The sequence below is a fragment of the Narcine bancroftii genome, chromosome 1, assembly GCF_036971445.1.
Source record: "Narcine bancroftii isolate sNarBan1 chromosome 1, sNarBan1.hap1, whole genome shotgun sequence".
Lineage (NCBI taxonomy): Eukaryota > Metazoa > Chordata > Chondrichthyes > Torpediniformes > Narcinidae > Narcine > Narcine bancroftii.
Genome location: NC_091469.1, coordinates 131,213,807 through 131,236,695, shown reverse-complemented (window position 1 = coordinate 131,236,695; position 22,889 = coordinate 131,213,807). Strand labels below are relative to the sequence as shown.

General features: G+C 40.4%; 2 protein-coding genes across 5 annotated transcripts in view; one reads left to right on the top strand and one right to left on the bottom strand.

The window, feature by feature from the left end:
• Window positions 1–4,628: 4,628 nt before the first annotated feature.
• slc25a4 (solute carrier family 25 member 4) lies at window positions 4,629–12,753 on the top strand. The gene is made up of 4 exons (XM_069939788.1): window positions 4,629–4,857; window positions 8,951–9,437; window positions 10,603–10,743; window positions 12,130–12,753. Exons 1-4 carry the CDS (start codon window positions 4,747–4,749, stop codon window positions 12,285–12,287), a joined length of 897 nt encoding a protein of 298 aa, XP_069795889.1. The 5' UTR covers window positions 4,629–4,746; the 3' UTR covers window positions 12,288–12,753.
• Window positions 12,754–12,952: 199 nt separating this feature from the next.
• Window positions 12,953–22,889, bottom strand: part of cfap97 (cilia and flagella associated protein 97) — a 42,102-nt gene continuing 32,165 nt past the window's right edge. For 2 of the 4 annotated variants that reach the window (XM_069939753.1, XM_069939773.1), the window contains exons 3-4: window positions 21,851–21,992; window positions 16,580–16,794 (exon numbers count right to left, since the gene is read on the bottom strand). In XM_069939753.1, coding sequence (XP_069795854.1) covers window positions 16,742–16,794; window positions 21,851–21,992 — 195 coding nt within the window. In that variant the 3' untranslated portion in view covers window positions 16,580–16,741. Of the gene's footprint in view, window positions 14,271–16,579; window positions 16,795–21,850; window positions 21,993–22,889 lie in introns of those variants that run through there. The other 2 variants (XR_011358041.1, XM_069939765.1) reach the window with 2 other exon arrangements.

Below are 22,889 nucleotides of genomic sequence, written 5' to 3'. Positions count from 1 at the left end.
GCACCAGTTACCAACAACGTGAGCTGCTTGACACTTTAATATCAGGCTCCAGACAGCCTTCGGAGATCGGTGGCCCTAGGGTTCGGGGCTGAAGAGGACATCAGATACTAGCCACAATTCAACGGAACCGCCTGACTACTGCTACTCGTTCGCTGCTGAAGGCAGCGTCTCTCACAGACTTCGTCAGGACAATGCTTACAAAAGTCGGGTGGTTAAAAGACACTGCTTCAATGTTTCAACGTGAATCTGCCCATGCCCATGTTCAGACGTGGCAACTTCGGACTGATGTGGGATGGACTAGACTCTTTACTGAGAACTGGAGCCTGATACTCGCAACCCTAATAAGCAGCTGGACTCGCTACTCTGACCTTCATGGTGCTCCCCTACCTAAAGACTTTACACAGAGATTACAATTCGGTTATTGACCAGCTGGGTAAAACAACACCTTACACTTGAAAGATCAGTATTACTGATCTAAAAGAAAAGTGAGGAGGGGGGGGGGGGGAATCAGTCACACTGACACTAGTAACCAAAGATCAGTAACACTGATCATGGTGAAAGATCAGTATTACTGATCTAAAAGAAAAGTGAGGATTGTGAGAGATGGGAAAATTGATCTAAAATTATGAACATGGAAGAAACTAAAGTTCATCAGTTAATGGCTGTAACCAGTATAAACAGGATAAGCTTGGGGGTTAGGATGCAGGAAAGCAGAGTCAGCACGATTAACATAAGAATCTTCTAGTCTTTGTGACAAGACCATAAGACTAAGAAAAGGAATGGTAAGGTACAATAGAATGTAGGAAGTTGAGGTAGTCTGGATCAGATAAAGGTCTCCTAGCCCTGGACAGAAGTACCAAGTCCTACATATCTAATTAGCTTACCATACACAGATTTATACATATGAAATTAGCCAACCCTAGATAGAATGAGTCAACTCCGCATACCAAGAGATTGTAGCCCCGAGAATCAGGAAGGTGTGAATAAGGACAATGACATAATGGGACACCCACAGGATACCCCCTGGTCCTCCAAGTGTACTGAAACTGCACGTAGGCAGGAAGGATTGCCTATGCCAAACCCATCCAGGGGGCAGAAGAATGTAAGGGGGAGGGCACTCTGATACTGAAATTGACTGTATAAAAGTTGGGTGAGCCCCAGTATGTGTGTGTATTCCCAGGGTAAGGGGAAGCATCCAACTTTGCATTGTTGTAGTAATAAATGTTCTTTGTTCTCAATTTTTGTCTCGAGCAATTTCTTTAAAGGTACTTTAATTTCTAACAAATGGGGGCTTTAAAATAAAAGACCATTGTTTTGGAGGAGACAAACTGGCTACAAGTACTTTTCTGCAAAGTGCTCACAGAAAGGTCACTCCTGGGTTTTGTTTATTTAAGACAACGGCTTGACCAAGGAGAAAAACTCCTGTTGTTTGCTGAAGAAGGTGGAAATTTTGCAAGTGAGAGAGTCACATAGCACTTGGAAGTTGAAGAGAGAGAGAGAGGAAGGGGAAACAAACTCTCTAAGCTGGTGTGTGTAACGCTGAAAAGCAGCTGAACAGTGCAAGCCAGGAGAAGGTGGTTGAAACTGATGAAAAACTCCAGAGCAGTGGATGGCTGGAAGTGGTATCTGTCTGATGTTTCTCTTGGAATAAGAGGAAAAAAGGAACTCTGTGGTGGCCTGAAAGAAAGAGGTTACCATCTGGAAAACCCTGATGGGGGAAGTTTCATCAGCGAGATCTTGAGGTGACTAATGGTGGTACCTCAGTTGTGGAAATCCTAGAACAACAAATCTCTCTCTGCAAACCCTACAAGAACCTTCCTGAGCGGTAAACAGTTACCTTTCGAGCACCAATGCCTGGTGAACTTTATACATGTTAAATTCTGTGCACAGTATAAGAATTGCCTGCATCCAGAGAACTTGCAAGAAGGAGAAGTGAGATTGAACTGTGAGGCAAAAGAACTTTTCTTAAATTTATACACACATTACATACTTAGAATTAGAATTAGTTAAGTATAGGGATAAGTTAAAGTTTGATTCTGTTTTCATGTTTAAAGTTGATGAAAAATAACATTTGTTTTAAAAACCACTTGTCTTGGTGAATGTCTATTACTGCTGGGTTTTGGGGTCCTTTGGGCTGGTAACAGCTATTAATCCATGTACTTGTATGTATCTAAAGCTGCATGTTAATACAGTACCAAGATCACCTGTAAATTGGAGGAACACACTTTATTTTCCATCTGGGCATTAACATCAACTTTTCTGGTTTCTGCTAGTCTCCTCTCCATACTCCCTCTCTTCCCTTTCCTTCAGCTCTCGACCCCCTTTCCTCTCCATTCACAGAGCCATCTCTCTTTCCCCTGCTTGCTGATGTGCCCTCCCTCCCCTTTCCACCCCTTTGGGACTGTGCTTCTCCCCCTGTCCCTCCCCCTACCATTTTGTTAGGGCATCTGCTGACATTCTTTCATACCTTGGAGAAGGGCTCAAAGCCGAAACTCTCCAGCACTGTGTTTTTACACGTTACCCATCTCCTGAAACGTCATTGCTTTTGGTAAACGCCAGAGAGTGATGCCAGCCAGCCACAATCTGCATCTCGTCTCCAGTGCGTAATATTGCGCGGCGCAACCTTGCCAAGAAGAGTGCCTCATCAGGTTTCATGAAGACTCGATCCGAACCTCTGAGCCTTCATAGATGCTGAGTTCCTCCAGCAACTGGCTATGTGCTGCATGTTCCAGCATCTGCAGATTCTTGGGTATACCCAGAAGAAAATTGTGCTGCTGTCTGGGCTTCTGTAGTCAGCGCCACCTCGTCAATCCAAGCAGATCAACTTCAATGCTTCATACTTCATCACCACAACGGCTCGGTGCATATTTAGACTAAGGTATTCCTTCTTATTCGGTGTCGGTGCTGCGCAATTGCTCAGTGTCAGGAGGTGCAAGGCGCTCCTTTGGTCTGATAGCCTACAGGTCACCGTTGGGCAAGGTGTAGGACCTGTTTAGCCAACAAATCAGAAGCCATGGATTGCAGATGGTTTTTTACAAGCAGATGCGACAAATTGGAATTTATGGTTGTAAAACTAAAAACACTGGGCAGGTGAATCAGCTGAAGTACGGTTACCCGTCCGGTATGGACATTGCAACTGATGATGAACTCAACATCGACCACCGTCTCAGTTCAAAGAAGGGGAGTCAGAGATCGCGACGCATGGAGAGACAACTGCAAGGCACCTGAATGATTCCTTCATCAGTCACAGGACCTTTCGTGGGCTGCTCGAGTGTCATGCCTTGCGGTGAACTCTCTCCGCGCTCACGCCAGTCTGTTCCTCATTTACTGATCTTCCACCAGTTTCATTGTGTTCCTCCATGGAATTACGTACAGGACACGATCAGCCTTTATACTCACAAAGCGTTGTCCTCCTTCACCAGTTCCGTGAGAAACGCGAGGCTGGCGTTAATATCGCCACTGTAAAACTTGCTCCAACTCTCCAACCTGTCACTGGATTACCTGAAAATACCTGTAATGCTCTTCTGGTTTCCCAAGCCAAGCGTTTCAATACTCCGAACGGCAACGCTTTTCACTCTTCATGTGAGCACCACATACAACCCGAAACCAAAATAGCAGAGAAGGCAATTCTCCAGTTCGCCCGATTTACTCAGATTCCAATGCTGGCTTGACTGGGAACACCTTTCACGACCTTTCCTTCAATCCGCTATGTTGACTACGTTGAATCCCTAGTAATATCGCCTGCTAATTGCCTTGCTAATATTTCTATGAAAACCTATATTCCATCCACCTCCATTGAGAATTCCTCCCCACCCTGCAAGTATCACAGAACCATTTAGAGAGCGGCGCACCAGTCCTCGAGAGTGGGTGGGAGAGGACAATCTGAGGACCAAATATGGACTGACCTTCCTCCAGGTTCATGGGACAAGTGCAAGAATCAAAAAACTACAGTCGAACGAACTTCCAAAAAGTGTGTGAAGTTCATTCAGATCCGAACAGAAATGCTTTCCATATAATGGGGATTGGTGAATTTAGAACCTCTTGCAAACGAGTTTAACTTCAAGCTCTGAAGGAGCATTGGATCAAACCAGTGTACAGCAAAGGAACTGTATTACACACCGAATGTCAATGTTTATGTTGTGTTCAACACCCATAGAAGAACGTAAAAGTCGATCTGCAACCCTCCCCCTGCGGTTGAGCTGGATTACACCGAATCCCGAGAATCTCTTAAATCAATCCCAGAGACCCAAAAACTGCTCTACAGTTGCAAGCAGAAACATGTTAAACACGAGAAGTTTAGTCAAAGTTGACCCCACTTATCCTTTCGCTTTTTTTAAAAAATCCATGCATTTTAGAAATTTTACTAATTGTTCGTCCAAAGCTACAATTCTAACACTTTTTATTGACTCATCCAGTGAACTTGTGCCACACAGGGTCACGACATTGCAGTATCAGCGTGATCTCCTTGAAATGTGTCCTTTAAATGTCCCCAATGTTCTCTGAAATCATCTTTGGACAACCATGGCTTCTTTTCTGAACTGTGACACGGGAAATTTATTGAGTTCAACCAATGCGAGCTTTGCAACCCTGGTTTCTCTCTCGCGATATATGGGGTGGTTATATTAGAGGTGAAAGAGAGATGCGTCCATTTGGTCCGCCGCAAATATCCTGGGAGGTTGGTGATATCCGTGGGCGCGCACTTCCCCTTGTGTTTCCTGGCCCGAGAGGTCTTCTCCACGCGTCCAAATGAGTGACTACGCGATCAGTTTCGTCAAGGACTTTCTGGCTGGCGGGGTTGCCGCAGCCATTTCAAAGACAGCAGTGGCTCCCATCGAAAGGGTGAAATTACTGCTTCAGGTAAGTGGGGCGCGGTGAAGGAGGCGAGTTGAAACATTCACCGACCAAGGAAAGGAGTTAGCAGAACGTGTTATCGCCGATGCCTGTTGAGTTGGCTGCTAATACGCGAAGCAAAAATAATTGAACCTCAAAGGAACTTTCAAAAGTACTGGCGCTAGTAAAAGAACACTCGTGGGCTCTATAAAAAGAAACTGGTCTGTGTCTCATTGACCCGCAGCATAACCTTCCAAAGCCTCTTTATAGAATCAGTTAAAACCAAGCTCCAAGTCCAAAACCTCCCGATTGTGAACTGAAGACAGTTAAACTTGGGATATTTGTATGACCTTCATTGGGATGTTGGCTTCTCTATGGAATTTTTAATTGGTTTTACACAACATTGAAAGTTATTCAAGTGGTCGCATGCAATACTGGCACCGGGGATTCTCCAGGGTCCAATGAGATCTCGGAGAGCAAATCTTGCCCCCATTTAAAAAAAACTTTATGGTACATTGAAAAGTTTAGAATCTATTAGAAAGTCACATTTGTTAGGATCTGAACTAACTTCATATCCGTTCATATTGGTTAAACCGGATTAGTGAACGACCCCTGGACACGCTGGGGATTGAGACATTTGGTCATTCTAGAGGACCCAAATAAAACTCTCTCGCGGCTGCACAGAACGATCGCTTCAACTCAAATCCTTGGGAATGAAGTCACTTTGTCACGAAAGCGAATGCCAACAGTGGCTTGTGGTGATCGTAAAACCGAGGAGATTCCGGCGATGATTAAAGTGCAGCAAGTTGACGAGGACGATAGGAAGAAAATTCACCAAAGGCTAGAACTGGCTCCCTCGGCAGATTTGGCCTTTGCTTTTTTTAAAAGATTGTGGGGTTACTTTTCAATACAAATTGACCTTATCAGTTCTCAGGCGTTGAATTGCCCATCGAATGGGCTCCTGGCGAAATTAAAGGATGCGGCTTCACGGTTTAAATTAAGCATTATAATTTGTACATTTGTTTTTCCCCAGCGACCCTTGGAAGAGCGGCGATGCCTTCAACTGCCCAGAGCCCGCATCAGTGGTTGATTGAGTTGTTTCTTGGCTCATACCGTGTAACGAAATTATCTATTTATATAAGAAATGTAGGAAAACATCTCAAGGTGTTTTAAATAGCTGATTATCAAGCGAAGTTTGACAGCGAGGACATAAATTACAGATGCTGGAATTTTGAGCAAACAATGAGAAGGTGGATGGACTCAAAGGGGCAGGAACAAACATGGGTCATCCTTTTACCGAGTTGACTGTCCATTTCCCTCCGTGGTGGCTGCCTCACCTCCTGAGGTCTTTTCCAAGCTTGACAGGGTTATCAAGGTTATTGCCCCCAATGTGCGCATTTTCCATCGATTGCGTCTGGGACCGAGCCCCAAACTCGCCAGCATCCAATGGACTCTTAAATGAGCCCAGGGATTTCTTCTAGTTGTTGAATACCGGCGCGTAAAAACAAAATGCCCCATTGTTTCCGATCGTAAATGTCAGCTCGGGATCGTTGCTGGGTCACATTTCCGGCACGAACTATGGCTTTGGAAATGCTGGTATTGCATTGCGGGATTCTGCAGCGCTGCTCTCTCCAGCCTGATGCCACGCTTGGCTTATGAATCTGCACAGGTCATCTCCTGCATCAGGTGCTCCCTCTGAGTGCCTCCAGCACTTTGCATCAAACTCTGGTCCATGAAACCCGGTGCACCTCCCACAGGCCATGTGGTTTGGAGGGTAGGAGGAAATTGGAGCACCGGGATAGAACCCCTGCAGGTCATGGGGGATAATGAACAAGCTCCTTCTGGACAGGGCCTGATTTGAACCCAGGCCTCTGGAGCTGTCATAGCCAAGAGTGAAATCCCTGATATCACATTACTATGATCACAGAAACTCTGAGACCTGAAGTGAAACCTGGACTCTTAGGTAAATAATTTGAGGGAGGAATTCACCGGGTCCAGCAGCATCAGTGAGAAAGGATTTTGAAAGGATATGTGCCTTTCAAAGCAAGGCCTTGTTTCGCTAATTGTTAACTTCAACGACCTTGGGGTCCAAAGCAGATGCCATGAAGTTAACATTAACACTGAACAGCTGGAAGTAGGTAGGCGGAGAATTCGAGACCTGATATTATTCAAATTCAAATTCCAGTTCAAGCTTGTTGTAAAATGTTCTGAAGGTGGAGCAATATCGGGTGCTCCTTTGGAATGCTGATTTCAGATTTATTGTTCGAGTACATACAGGACACAACATACAATCCTGTGATTCCTTTTTCTGCAGGCGAGGCTAAATTACCACTTATTGGTCTTGGGGGTGGGGGGGGGAGACAGTAATCAGTGTACACATGTAGAAAAATAAATAAATGTAAACAAGCTGACTGTAAGATACACAGTGGAAATAAAAGCAATAAAATGCAAAAGTAAGTCCCTAATTGAGTATATTGTTGAGGCATCTGATGGTGGAGGGTAGCAGCTGTTCCTCAACCTGGTGATGCAAGTCTTGTGGCGCCTCTACCTTTCCTAATGGTAGCAGGGAGCACAGAGCGTGTGCTGGGTGGTGTGGATCCTTGATGATTACTGCTGCTTTCTGATGGCAGTGTTTCCCTTGAATGTTCTTGAAGGTGAGGGTTTGTTTGTGATGTCCTGGGCTTTATGCTCAGGGGTATTGGTGTCCCCATACCAGACCATGATGCAGCTGGTCAGTGCACTTTCCACCACACATCTGTAGAAATTTCTAGTGTTTCCTATGTCACACCAAACCTTCACAAACTCCTGAGGAAGTGCTTTGTTGGATCCAGTAAAGATCCTCGGAGATAGTGACTCCCAAGACCTCAAATGTGCTCTTCCTTTCCAGTTCCAAGTGTAAAGAGTGCAACTTGGATTCCTGCAAAGATTGTTTCATGATACTTTAAACAGTTTCTTGAAAAAAAGTGATCTAAGATAAGAAAATGTGATAATATCATCGAATTTGGAGGCATTATGGATTATGAGAAAAATTATTGCCTAAGGATACAGCCAAATATAAATCAGATGGGAAATTGTGTGAATCATTTCCAGGTGTAACTGAGTCCAGTCAAGTGCAAGGTGTTGCATTCTGGAAAATCAAATAGGGGTAGGATATCTATCAACAATGGCAGTACAACTTCATAGATCGAGGTGTAGAATAGAAGAATTGGGATGGTGTGTTGCAACTGAACAAAACATTGGTTAGGTTATACTTGGAGAGCTGCTTGCAGTTTTGGTCACCACACTATAGGAAATGCCTGATTGCCAGAGGGAGTACAGAGGAGATGCACCAGGGTGAAAGGGTGGAATGGAGAGCTTTCATGATGGAGGGAGTTTGGATAGGAGGGGATTGCTTTCCATGGAGGGAAGGCAACTGAAGGGTGACTTGACAGAAGGATGAGAGCATGAGAGACATAGATAGGCTATAATGTCAAAATATTCACCATAGATGGGGTAATCAAAGAAGAGAGCATAGGTTTAAAGTAAGCGGAAGGAGTTTTAAAAGGGAACTTAAGGGAACATTTCGTTTTTAACACAGGTTGATATCTGGAATGTGCTATGGTGATGCAATCAGATACAATTAGAAGATTGAGGCATTTTTTACAGAGGCTTAAATTGGCAAGGCAAATAGAATGGCGTCGATGGCCAAAATGGATCGACATGGGCGTGATATGCTGAGGGGTCAATTTCTGTGACGTAGGACTCTAAAACTCTGACTTTATAAGATCATTCTTTGCACGTTTTCCCCACTAATGGTTGTGGTAGCTCTGGATATAGCCCATTTGTTTTCATTTTCCCCAAATTTTATTGTACTTGTGAATTATTTAATTGCCTATAAACTCCATGAAAAGAAAGTAAATTGGTGGGAGTCTTGTATAAATACAAAGATTCTTTCTTTCTCTATATTTGGAACCCATCTTGGTCAATACAAACACATTTGTGTTCCCAGAACTAATTTTAATAAATTATTGTTTGGACGCTGTGTAATTATATTTAATCCTGGTAAAAATTACATGCAATAGTTTTGAATCATGCATAATATAACTATGATTTCTTGTCCTTTTAAAAACAACTCTTTCAGGTCCAACATGCCAGCAAACAGATTACAGCAGAAACACAATATAAGGGGATCATAGACTGTGTTGTGCGCATTCCCAAGGAGCAGGGATTTTTATCTTTTTGGCGTGGAAACCTGGCCAACGTCATCAGGTACTTCCCAACTCAAGCCCTTAATTTCGCCTTCAAGGACAAGTACAAGAAGATCTTCCTTGGGGGCGTTGATCAGAAGACACAGTTCTGGCGATACTTTGCCGGGAATTTGGCATCGGGCGGAGCAGCTGGGGCAACCTCGCTGTGTTTCGTTTACCCGCTGGACTTCGCCCGAACGCGATTAGCAGCTGATGTGGGCAAAGCCTTGAGTGAGAGAGAGTTCACTGGTCTGGCTAGCTGCATTACCAAGATCTATAAATCAGATGGGATCAGAGGCCTGTACCAGGGATTTAATGTCTCCGTCCAGGGCATCATCATATATCGAGCTGCCTACTTTGGGGTCTATGACACCGCAAAAGGTAAGAATATAGAGAATGAAATTGTGGCGAATGAGTTGGGCAACAGTTGATCACACACACGCAATGCTACTTGATATTTGTTTACAATTTGTATATCTGGTAGATTGTATGTACTAAAGGTAAATGTAATCTATAAAACCCACACAATTAGATACACTTATAATATTAGGGGTTATACATTATTCCCCGATAAAATGATTTACTCTTTCTCTATTACACCTCAGCAGGTTTCACCAGTTTTGTCCCTAGTAATAATATACACTATTAACTAATGAAGTGTTGTACACTGTTAATTATTTGAAGGGAGGAACTTCTAGAGGAGACATCAGGAGTAAGTTTTTTTTATACACAGAGTTGTGGGTGCCTCGAATACCCTGTGGTGGTGGAGGCGGGGACATTTAAGAGACTCTTGGACAGGCACATGGATAGAAGAAAAATAGAGGGTTATGAGGTAGGGTGGGGTTTGTTTTTATATGGGAATATATGGGTCAACACAATATCGAAGGCCAAAGGGCCTGTACTGTGCTGTAGTGTTCTATGCTCAAAAGGGTGACAAACACCCGCTAAATTCAACCTGCTTCATACCATTAAAAATGAAATGGACCATTGGGTTTGTTGGCAATGTCTTCTCCTTGACTGTTGATTGATTCTTGGGGGATTATTCAGCCTATCCCCAAATACATGAGCCAGATGTACTGCCATCCATTTTCCATGGCCAGACAAGGTAACCCATAGAGGCGCGTTGTAATCTATTCATGTATTTATTGCACCCTCTTGCATTGCCACGAAGGCTCCAATTTCTGAGACCAAGGTGGAGGCTGAGAGGTTATCATTTAAAATTTACTTTGAATGGAAGCCCATGAACAGATTTGGAGGAATTGAATAACTGAACAAAATGGCATCCTGCCGACTAAAGAGCAGCGAGCAGCTGTCCTCTTGGTGTAATTTTAATTGCAGATGAAGAGCGACTTCTGACTGGGGGGGGGGGGGAGGGACGGCCAAGAAACAAAAGCCTTCCCTTCTCGTCACGGTCATTGGATTTGTCCGTGTCTGTCAAACACAAATTGGCTCCCGCAAGTCCTCCACCCGCCCTTCCCTCCCCAGTGCTGTCAAAGCTGAAATGATCTGATGAACTAACAGTAATAGGTTTGTTTGTAATCATCAGGTATGATGCCCGATCCCAAGAATGTGCATATTCTGATTAGCTGGATGATCGCTCAGTCAGTAACAGCAGTGGCGGGACTGGTGTCGTATCCATTTGACACGGTCCGCCGGAGGATGATGATGCAGTCAGGTCGGAAAGGAGGTAAGTTGATCTTATATTAACTTTGTACTGTACATGAAACGACTTACTTACACATAAGACAAACAAATGATGCAGAAATCACTAAGCTGCTACTTTGGCAAGTCCACGTTTTTATTTCGAGACTATGCAGCGAGTTCATTCCTCAAGAACCCAGTGTGAACGAGTTGTGTATCCAAGGGATTTTCTCTTCCATGCCAACGTCTAAAGTCGAATGCAATTTAACGTCACGCCCATGAAGCAGAAATCCCTTTACCTTGATGCAAAGGTGCCCATGATTTGTCACGTTATTTTGCTGGTGGATAGAATGTCTCTTCCCCCCCCCCCCAAATTATTGCATTGCTTCTCAGACCTTTCTCCATTCTTTTCCATTTATCATGTTTTACCGGAGTATTGTTTTCCACCGTCTCAAAGCCAGTGAAGACAAAATGGAACTAAATGGTCTTATTTTTCTTTACCCTATGTCCCCACCGTTCTGTGGTTTCTCAGCAAAATATTCTCTCATTGCCATGGACCTGAAGCCATGCGAGTGAGATCTCATTCAACACACCTTTCAGGAAGTAGAAAAAGTACTTTTTATTACATCACTTTGAACGGAATTTGAAGTATTCCATAGGTAAAACCCTTACCTTTCCAGACCCCTGTCTTTAACACAACTTAGTGAAGATACACAACTATTATTTTCACCCATTCCGTGCGCTATTGTACATAATCATGCACATATTACAATTACTGAGACATTTTAAACACCAAATGATTTTCTGAACCCAATGAAATCAAAACATCTCACAGTAACTAAAGCAATATTGCATTGTCCAGTTTATTTTTTATGTAGAAAAACAACTTAACAATGTTGTAAGATATGTAACATTATTCTGGACTTTGACTGCATTTAAGTTGTGTTAACTTGCTATTGTTTTTTTGCACTCTAAATCACTGTGCCATAAATTTGTCTACATTTTCCCCACTGGAGGTGTACTTTTGTGAACTAGACATTTCTCCAAAGAAAATTATTGTGATATCCAGGTTGTGGGATATACTTTAATGGAATATTATCAATAATCAAGAATAAGTTGTAGAACAGTGCAGCACAGTCCTTTGGGACATAATGTTGTGAACCATCAATCTAATCCTTCCTTCTATCACAGCCCACAACTGTCCATTTTACTTATGTTTTTCTATTAAGTTAGAACTTTGTACTTATTTTCACCTAATCCTTTTTGTAAATTCTTAATGTTAAATTATCAGTTTCATGGAGGTAGAAATTTTTATTGGAGTATTGTTGATAAAATTCTGAATGTACTCCACCTACTAGACAATTCTTCAGAAGACGTATGGGCTATTAAGTATAATACATGATCTGACATTACTATTGTTATGTCTTAACAGCTGATATTATGTATTCGGGCACATTTGATTGCTGGAGAAAGATTATGAAAGATGAAGGACCGAGAGCTTTCTTCAAAGGCGCCTGGTCAAATGTGCTGAGAGGAATGGGTGGTGCTTTTGTACTAGTACTGTATGATGAAATCAAGAAATTTGTCTAAGATCCAACATCATTTATCTATCCCTTTCTTTGTCATAAATTATACCATAGAAAACTGTAATATATTGTAGTAGGATGGGCTAACAATGATGAATGTACCATTAAGAAATCAGATGTCTGAACAAAAGCAGTTGCAGGTTGGGAACTCAATGAATGTGAAAGGGCTTTATGCATTATTAAAAGACAGTCATCCTTTGGATTTTTCACCTATGTACTGTATTAAATTCCACAGCCTAATCCCCACGCCAACTGTACATATTTTATTTACAAGTTTACCATTTATTTTCCCTGGGTGATGATTGTTTCTGTATTTAATAATTGTAGTTTAGGAATGTTATTTTAATTATTATTGTTTAGCATTGATCCTAACTGAAACAAATGTATTTATGGTCCTAATTAAATCAAAAGTATTTATTAAGACTGTCCCATGTACACAATTTTCAATAAAACTTTTGGTTTTGAATTGAGCAGATTTTTCTTAACTTTGTGACCATTACAGTACCAACAATTTCAAAATGAAACTTAGCAGTATTAGAACCTTTGTAGATGGTTGCATAATTGTTGGGCTGGATATTTCATTTTAATGGCAGCAATTTATTTTTTTTTAAAGACTTTATTTAAAATTTTATAACATGAATACAATAAAGAATTACATTTAAATAAAAATAGAAAGCAGCAATTTATTTTTAATGAGTATTTATATTCCACTTTTAATGACATCCAAGTATTAACATTAAATAACTTGTCTAAAACAATACAGGTTGATCTTGATCAGAAATAGATAGGCAAGTACATCTGGAGTACGGTGTTCAGTTTGGGAAGTAGGTTCCAAATATTGGGAGAGTATAGCATTATCAAACTGGTAACAAGACTTAAAAATAGATAAAAATAGTGCATTCCCGAGTTGAGAATTAGAGGTAACATTCATTCCTTGCACTCCCATCCCACCATGTCCAGTGCGTTTCATCTACAAGTATTGTTACACATCCAGATAACTCCAATAGGATCTCCCAAATCCATAAACTTACACCATCCAGGTCGAAAGGCCATTGAAAACCATCGAATTGCAAACCAGCCTGACTCAAACACATTACTGCTTGTTCAATGACATGGTGTAAACCCTGAAACTTCTTACCAAAGAGCATTGTGGAAGAATTTTTACTCAAAAGATTGCTGCAGATCAAGAAGATGGCTCAAGTATATTTAAAAATTGAACACGATCACTGACACTCCTACATTCCAAAAGGAAATGAAGTAAAACAGGAAACAAATTTGATATTAGAGCTATGGCAGGCATGAGTGACATCAGGAAGAATTTTTCACAAATTTATTGAAAATCTGAAAAATTCTTCATCCAAAAAAAGGCTGTGCAAACTGAATAAAATTGAAGCCCAGACTCTGATTCATCCAGGTTTTGTTGGGAAAGTTATTGAGGGAAGGATTGGAATAAAAATGACTAGAGCTGAGCAGAACAGGGAAATCATGGAAATCCTTTTATAAACAAGCTAAACTAGACCATGCCTTAGCTAAATCTTTACAATAACTAGTTCACTTTACAGAGTGCTCAAATCATTTTTTATCTTGGGGTCAAAATGTTGTCTTACAAATATTTATCTCATTAAGTGGTTATGAATCGAAAATACTTGTGCACAAGTTTTTTTTGCCCCAATTTTGTACTTGAAATCATGAGTATTTTATTCCTAAATGTACAATTACATTAATAACTTAAGAGCACAAGGCACCAAGATAAAATTCCAACAAACAAACAAACTTTTTGTCTTTGTTGCAACCCTCACAACAACTAAGAAAACTGATAAACAGAGAATATTAACAAAGATGAATATTAATTCAGCAAATAAGCAGACACAAACAAAATCTAATACAAGAAAGGATAGCCAGATACAAATATTATTGGAAAGAATAAAATCAACATCACTTTCTGAGGAAACTTTGGTTTCATTTTGAAGTTTCATTCAGCTCAACACTGGAAAGAAAAAATACAATATTAAAGCAAGATATCTGGAAAATGCCCTATTTTATGAAAGTGGGTAAATTACTGAACTTCATGAATATTATTTCCTCTTCCGAATATCTTAATATGGCACAATTGACTGTACCATCCAGTTAAGACAGTATACTACAAGTGAAAATTATATTGAATTTTTTAAGAAGTAAAAAATATCAGCTCTTTTCTCTCAATATCTTGATTTTTTTTAAAAAAGTAATTGACCAAGGTCTACCCCAGTCTTAGAAGTTATTTTCATCTGTTTTTCCGGCCTTCCAAAATCTTCCAATATCTCTTACTACAAAGAAACCATGTTTGCAGCTATTTAAACAGGAAAGTCTGCAGACCCTATGATTGTAGTGCAATACACAAAAGTACAGGAGAAACTCAGCAGGTCATGCAGTGTCTGTAGGATGCAAAGATGAAAGGGAGGCCCAAAATGTTGATTATATCCCTTAGCTTCCCATAAATAATGCCAAGTTTGTTCTGCACCTTGGTGTACTGCAAAGTTTGTAGCTAGATAGGAATTATCTTTAGCTTTACTTTTCTCTCTTTAACAGTCTTGCTCTATCAATAGGCTAATTGTTAAAACTGCACAATATTACTCATGTACTGACACTGTCAGAGATCCCATCGTTTCTGGGCTCAAGTAACCCACATGGATAAAATGGATGACATAGCTGCTGGAAGCAGCTCATGTGAAGTTTTCTTTCGTTGATGTTGAAGGGAAGACTGCCAAAGATTTATTACTGTCAGAGCACTTTATTTTTCCAGTAATTTACAAAATGTTAACTCTTAATTAGTGCTGGTGAGGAATCTTATCAAATTAATTATTTGCTAACAGAACATAAAACTTTACAGGCCCTTCAGCCCACAATATTTGGCCAACCGATATAAATCTACTCAATAATTTAAACCTTGCCAACCTCACACTCTCAGTCCTCTATTTTTATTGCATTCAAGGATCTAAGAATTATAAATGTCCCTACTGTACCAGCCTCCACCACTACTGCTGGGAATGCATTCCTACTCTCTGTGTAAATATTAAGAAGCATACTCTTTGATGAGGAATTACTGATGAATTAGATCGCCTTAAATAATGCATTAATTTTGATGCACTATTTCAACATCTTTGTCTTAGATATAGAGATTCCATGGAAGGCAGCAAGAAAGTTTTGTGTTTAAAATCTCCAAGGGACATTATAATGCATTTATTAATGTTCAGCAATTAGAATACGATCAACATTTGGTGTTGATACTGTATATAATTACAAATGATTCTGTTTAATCCAACAATTAATAATGTAATACTGATGCACTCAAATTGTCTGCTGGTTTTGATTAGATTCGATTTTGCAAAGCGATTAATCACCATCTGTGAAGCACTTTTGAATTTCATGTCACCATGAAAGAAACTGAAAAATAAATCTTGAAATTCTTTTTTTTTTTTTTTTTGGTTAAATTAATAATCAAGGCTATATGTTTTAACATCAAATATCCAATTGTTACAAGATATTTAATTACACAAACAGACAAGTTTAATGTCCATCTGAACAAATAAACGATCTCAACAGGAGATGGCACCTTCAAACATTTGATACTAGGTTTGTAGCTTTAGCTAAATTTATTAATGGTATAGTTGGCCATGGAATGCACTGGTGATTATTGGACCCGGCCCTAACCTGATCAACCAACTTTGAATACAACATTCAATGTCAGAAGCGAATGCTGTTATAAACAACCCCTTCAGCACTAAACATTGGGTTTTGAGGTTTCATCCATATCCCAGGAAATAAAAATGAATGAATGTTCATTTTTCTTCAATTGCACATTCGCATCTTGAACTGCACTTTCTCTTCACACACTGATCTTAATCTCATTGTTGACAGAAGAGTGCAGTGCTTATACAGGTCAGTGCACAAGTTTGGCAGATAGATTCTTTAAAAAGGACAGCATGTTCTATGAAGAGATGCACCAGCTGGACATCAAGGACATTGCTGACTGTAGCCACGACATTACCAGTTTAAAACAATTCCTCCAAAATGTCAGTACAAATTCATCTGTTCCAAACCAAAAAATTGCAATTTCCTGACATTTTTAAATCAATTTAAAAAGGTTCAATATCACATAGTGCAATGCTGTACTGCAATACTTTCAAATAATTGTAAATTTCACACTATTAAAAACAGACTAATTTATTCAGATTACTGTTCAATTGCAAAAAAAGTTCAAGATCAATCACTATACAAAACATTCAGAGATATACCGCAATACACATTTCTAAAGCATATGGTTTAACAGAAACAATGCTTTAGTTTAAAATACAGTTTAAGAATGGACTCAAATACACAGCTGTAACAGAATACATGCCATTTCAATAGTAGCAACAAGTCCAGTCTAATATTTCTCCAGGTTGCTCGGATGAGTAGCTTAACTGAATCTTGGGCACTTTAATTAGACAATGGATGAATATTCCTGTGAACAGATGATCTTGAACTGAGTCCTAAAATGTAGGAAGTAGGATGCAAAGATAATGAAAGATTATTACTAAAATATAATATATTTCTTTGGTATATTTTATGCTCTGAACACTTATTTTTGTTAATGGATGCAAAATATCTGGAAAGCTCAAGATAATATACTGCAGATACTGGAATATAGAGCAAAAAGAGCAGGAGGAACTTAGCAGATCAAGCGGCATCATGGTTTGGGGTGGGAGGAGGTGGAGATGAGGGAAGGAACATTTCAGATTAATACTCTGCGTCATGACTGAGAGGGGAGAGAGAAGAGGGAGTTAGACAGGGGCCAATAGTCAAGTTTATGCTGTGATTGCACAGTACAACCTGGAGCCAATTACAAAAGATGAAATAGCAGTACATTTGGATAACAGTAACAGGATAGGTCTGAGTCAGCATGGATTTACAAAGAGAAAATCATGCTTGACTAATCTTCTGGAGTTTTTTGTGGATGTGTAACTATGAAAATGGACAAAGGAGAGCCAGTTGATGTAGCGTACCTGGACTTTCAGAAAGCCTTTGTTAAGGTCCCACATAGGAGATTGGTGGGCAAAATTAGAGCACATGGTATTGGGGGTAGGGTACTGACATGGATAGACAATTGGTTGGCAGACAAGAAACAACAAAGGATAGGGATTAAAGAGTCCCTTTCAGAATAGCAGGCTGTGACTAGTGGGGTACCGCAAAGCTCGGTGCTGAGACTGCAGCTATTTACAATGTACATTAATAATTTAGATGAAGGGATTGAAATTAACATTATCATATTTGCAGATGATACAAAGCTGGATGGCAGTGTGAAATAAGAGGAGGATGTTATGAGAATGTAGGGTGACTTGGACGGATTGGGTGAGTGGGCAAATGCATGGCAGAGGCAGTTTAATGTGGTTAAATGTGAGGTTATCTATTTTGGTGGCAAGAACAGGAAGGCAGATTACTATCTGAATGGTGTCAAGTTAGAAAAAGGGCAAGTATAATGAGATCTAGGTATCCTTGTTCATCAGTCACCAAAAGTAAGCAGGCAGTGAAGAAAGCTAAAGGCATGTTGGGCTTCTTAACAAGGGGAGTTGAGTATAGGAGCAGAGAGGTCCTTCTGCAGTTGTTCAGGGCCCTGTTGAGACCACACCTAGAATATTGTGTACAGTTTTGGTTTCCAAATTTGAGGAAGGACATTTTTGCTATTGATGGAGTGCAGCATAGGTTCACGAGGTTGGTTCCCAGGACGGTGAGATTATCATATGTTGAAAGATTGGAGCTTCTGGGCTTGCAGACACTGGAAATTAGAAGGATGAAAGAGGATCTGATTGAAACATACAATATTGAGGGATTTGACACGCTAGAGGCAGAAAACAGATTCCTGATGTTGGAGGAGTCTAGAACCAGAGGCCATAGTTTAAAAATAAGGAGTAGGCCATTTAGAATGGAGTGAGGAAATGCTTTTTCACCCACAGAGTTGTGGATCTGTGGAATACAGTGGATGCCAACTCCCTAGATGCTTTCAAGAAAGAGTTAGATAGAGCTCTTAAAGATAATGGAGTGAAGGGATATGGGAGAAGAAAGGAAAGGGGTACTGATTATGGATGATCAGCCATGATCACAGGGTATGGTGGTGTTGGCTCAAAGGGCTGAATGGCCTACTCTTGCACCTATTATCTATTGAAACAATGCTCTCTGGTCGTCAGTGCAAAACACACACTACAGATAAACAATACATATGGATTGAGGAGGGGTGATGTGACAGACAAATGGAACTGTGGGAGAGGTGGAGTTGGGAGGCCAAGTCAGATGAAATATAGAAGACAAAAGAAAAAAAAGAGCAGCCCATGGGATCAAGTGTGAGGAGAACAGATGAAGGTGGGGACAGCTGCTGGAAGGTGAAAAGAGATGATGTAAAGCCTACCAGTGCTGGAAACTAATAAGGTGATAATGGAACAACTGGGAAGTGGCACAAGATAGATGGAACAAGATTTTTGCAGGGGATGGGGGGAGTGGAGCCAGTGGGGGAAAATGCGTGCGTAGTAGGTCAGGAGGTGGATAGAATCAGAAGGGGACAAAATGAATGATTGGGGGGTGGGGGGGAAAGGTTAGAAGCTGGAAAGCAAGTATGGGAAATGGGTCAAATAATTGAAGATTAGGGGTGGATCAAAAGAGTAAGATTATCTGAGAAAGGAAAATTCATCATCCTTAGATTTCAGATTTATGGTCAGAGTGCATACATCACATCACATACAACTCCAGGCGTGGCATTTACCACTAATTAGTAATGCAAAAAATACTGTACACAGCATAAAACATGTAAACAAAGAACTGTAAACATTATATAAACAAATTGACTTTGCAATGCGGAGATAACAAAAAGAAAATCAATTAAGTGCACAAGTAAGAGTCCTTAAATGAGTCTCTGAGTTTGTCGTTGATAAATCTGATGGTGGAGGGGTAGCAGCTGTTCCTGAACCTGGTAGTGCGAGTCTTGTGGCACCTATACTTTTTCCTGATGACAGCAGTGAGAACAGAGTGTGTGCTGGGTGATGTGGGTCTTTGATGATTGCTGCTGCTCTCTGACGGCAGCATTCCCTGTAGATGTTCTCAATAATGGAGAGGGTTTTGTCTGTGATGTCCTGGGCTGTGTCCACCTCCTTTCGGAGGGCTTTATGCTCAGGGGTATTGCTGTTCCCATACAAGACCATGATGGAGCCAGTCAACACACTTTACACCACATCTCTGTAGAGATTTGCCAGGGTTTCCTGAGGAAGTAGAGGCCAGGGTTTCCCAAGGACATCCTTGCTTCACGATGCCAATGGTGTATTGGCTGCAGGAAAGATCCTCCAAGATAGTGACGCCTAAGAACTTAAATGTGCTCACTTTCTCCACCTCTGATCCCTCAATGATCACTTCAGATTGTACACCTCTGGCATTCCTTTCCTGGTCAACACTCAGCTTCTTGGTTTTGGTGACAGTGAGTGCAAGGTTGTTGTTGGTGCACCATTCAGTCAAGTTTTCAATCTCCATCCTGTATGCTGACATTAGGTCTAATCCTTAGCATTAAGTTGCATATCCCCAGGCAGAATGAGGTCCTCTAGTTTTCTTGTCAGGCCTCAGCCTGGCAATGGAAAAGACCAAGGATAGTCAGGTTTGTGTGGGAATGGGGAGTTCAAATGGCATTCCTTGAAATCTGGGGCAAACACCACTGCAAAGGCAATTACTGGTTGACTAGATTCTGATCTGAGTCAGTTAGTAATGTATCCAAATTCCCTTGCAATCATATTGTATCCGTGTGCTACCAATGACTAGGAAGCATTGGAGTTGGTTCCCCCAAATCTGTATATTTTCATACCGTGGCAATGCTTAGTTATAATTTATTCAGTAGTTCTGATCTTTTGATTTATTGAAAAAGTGTCCATACACTTGGGATTCATGGGACACTAGCACCACAACTGAAACAGGAAAGGAGCTGTATTGCTGGAATAGGTCGCATCTCATGTGGGATAGGATTATGAATTGAATGGAACCCATGAAGAGTGCAAACACAAGTATATTAACACATGGAAGACCATAGACTAATAGACACTGTAGGTACCAGAAAAGAACAGGTTATGAGGTGCAGATAAAGAGAATTCTAAAGAAAACAAAATAATTAGGCAGAAACAGACATGTGATTGAAATATTAGAACAGGACAGGTTAGCCCAACTTTAATGATGAATGTACAAAACAAAGTGAAGGCACAACAAACACAAATCCTGGCAATCCTGATGTGGTAGCCATGACAGAGACAATGACAGCAAGCTTATGACTGAAAACTAAATGTATCCAGAGAAAAATAGGAAAAATATCAGAAGGAGAGAAATAATTTTATTTATCAAATATAGAATGATCTGAATGAAGTCAGGGAATAAAAAAAGGAAAGAGACGATGGAAACGTCATGAGGAGAATTAAATAATGATTTTAAAAAATCAATTCAAATAGTGGAAAGAACTGCAGAAGCCCCTTTTCCAGGAATTAATGGGGAATCAACTGGGTCAGGGTCCAGTGGAAAAAGAAAACAGTCAGCGCACCAACACAAAATGACATCATTTCACACCAGGGGCTCTATCCCCCTACTCATATCCCCGGCATCAGCTGATGTTGGCATGGTGATTAAACCAGTGGAAAAAAGGACAGCAGGAAGTCACCCATTTCCAGATGAAGGTAGAACACTCCGAAGCCCGGGGATGAGTGTGTTCAGAGGAAAAGCAGTCAGTATCCCAGTTAAAGGTGGTCCAGTGGAAGCAGCACAAATGTCTTCCTATCCCAGAAACACTGTATGGCCAATTAACTGGGAAGCCAGTGGAAAAGGGGCTCCTAATGATTACATATGAATGAAGGATGAGAAAATAAACATGTATGAAAAGCAGTGAAGGATTTTAAATTTCATATCGTTTGGGATATACAAATTAGATAGAATCTGAAAGGTAGTGTATTTCTCTAGTGTGCGGAGGTGAGTGTTCTATTTCCAACAACAGAAAGGAGAAAAACCATATTAAATTTAGCACACTGCCTAATAGTTTAAATATGCCTGAATGTTAACCAATAGCAATTGTTAAATGATCAATACAGAACTGGAAAAGCAGACAATGACTAGGGTACTAGACTTTGTTCACGTGAGTCTTCCATACAATGAAAGAGGCTATCCAGAGCAAAATGAGCAAATCTGCTAGGGGGAAAAATAATGGTAGAGCTTTGGGAAGCATTAAATAAGTAAATGTGCTCAGGAATTTATGCATGTATCACTAAGGAGGGAAGAGACAACATACAGCTTAAAAAAAAAATTGGATACATATGAAGCCAAAATATAAAAGTTCATGTCATGGTGAATAGAAGAACTACAAAGAGCCACAAACAGAAAAAAAAATGTACAAAATTCTCAAACAAATCAAAAAAACCTTTTAGTCCTTAGAAAGTGGAGTCCTCCTGAAACCAATGGTGGAAAATAAATCAATGCCACTATAATTAATTTTACACTGGTACATATCTTTATATATGCAAGGAATAGTTTAAATATACTAACTTGACATGCTCCCTCTTGCTGAAGACCTGCTTTGTTGAGAACGAGACTCCATAAATGACATCTGTCGCTGGTAATCAAACAGCTGTGTAGAACGTTTTAGACCAACAGTTGGTTTCACTGCCTCCAATCTCTTCAGAAAAGCCTGCAGTTTTCAGAAAGAGAACCAACTTTAATTGAAATCTTTTTCGTTTAGAGAACAGAAAACAAATGAAATTATGAATATAAACATTTGTAAACAAAGTTAGAAACAAATGTTGAGTTAATATACTTCACCTGTAAGAGACTCCACTGGAAACTGGGAAGTATTTTTTAAGCTGGCAAAAGCATCAGCTACGTCTCAATTACAATGTCCAAAAATTGAATAAATGAAACACATGACCTTAGAGTGGTCACGACCTTAGAGTGGTCACGACCTTAGAGTGGTCACGACCTTAGAGTGGTCACGACCTTAGAGTGGTCACGACCTTAGAGTGGTCACGACCTTTTAGAGTGGTCATGAAACACACGACCTTAGAGTGCTTTACAGCCAAGTATGTTTGAAGTATGAACTAGACATGAAAAATAGATTACCATTTCTCATAGAAGTCCATTTTCTTGCAAGAATTTGTAAATCACCTGTATAAACTACAATTATTACTAACTTAATATAAACTGTCATGCAACAGGTTTTGATGTGATCAATACATCCATATAATCAGTGTCATCAAGTCATGGAATACGGAACAATCTCTTTGACCAAACTTGTCCATGGTGACCAATTGGCATTCTGAGCTAATCCCATTTCCTCCATATCCTTCTAAACCTTTGCCATCCATAAATTCATCCAAATAACTTCAAAACATCACACAACTTCTTCTAGCTGCTTGTAATAGATGCAGACTAACTTCTGAGTGAAAAGATTGCATTCAGCGTCCCTTTAAAAAATCTCTCCTCACTTTAAACCCATGCCCGTTAGCTCTGGAATTATCCACTATGGGAAAAAGACAGTGAGCATTCACTTTATTCATGCCCCTCATAGTTTTATATAGGTCACCTCTCA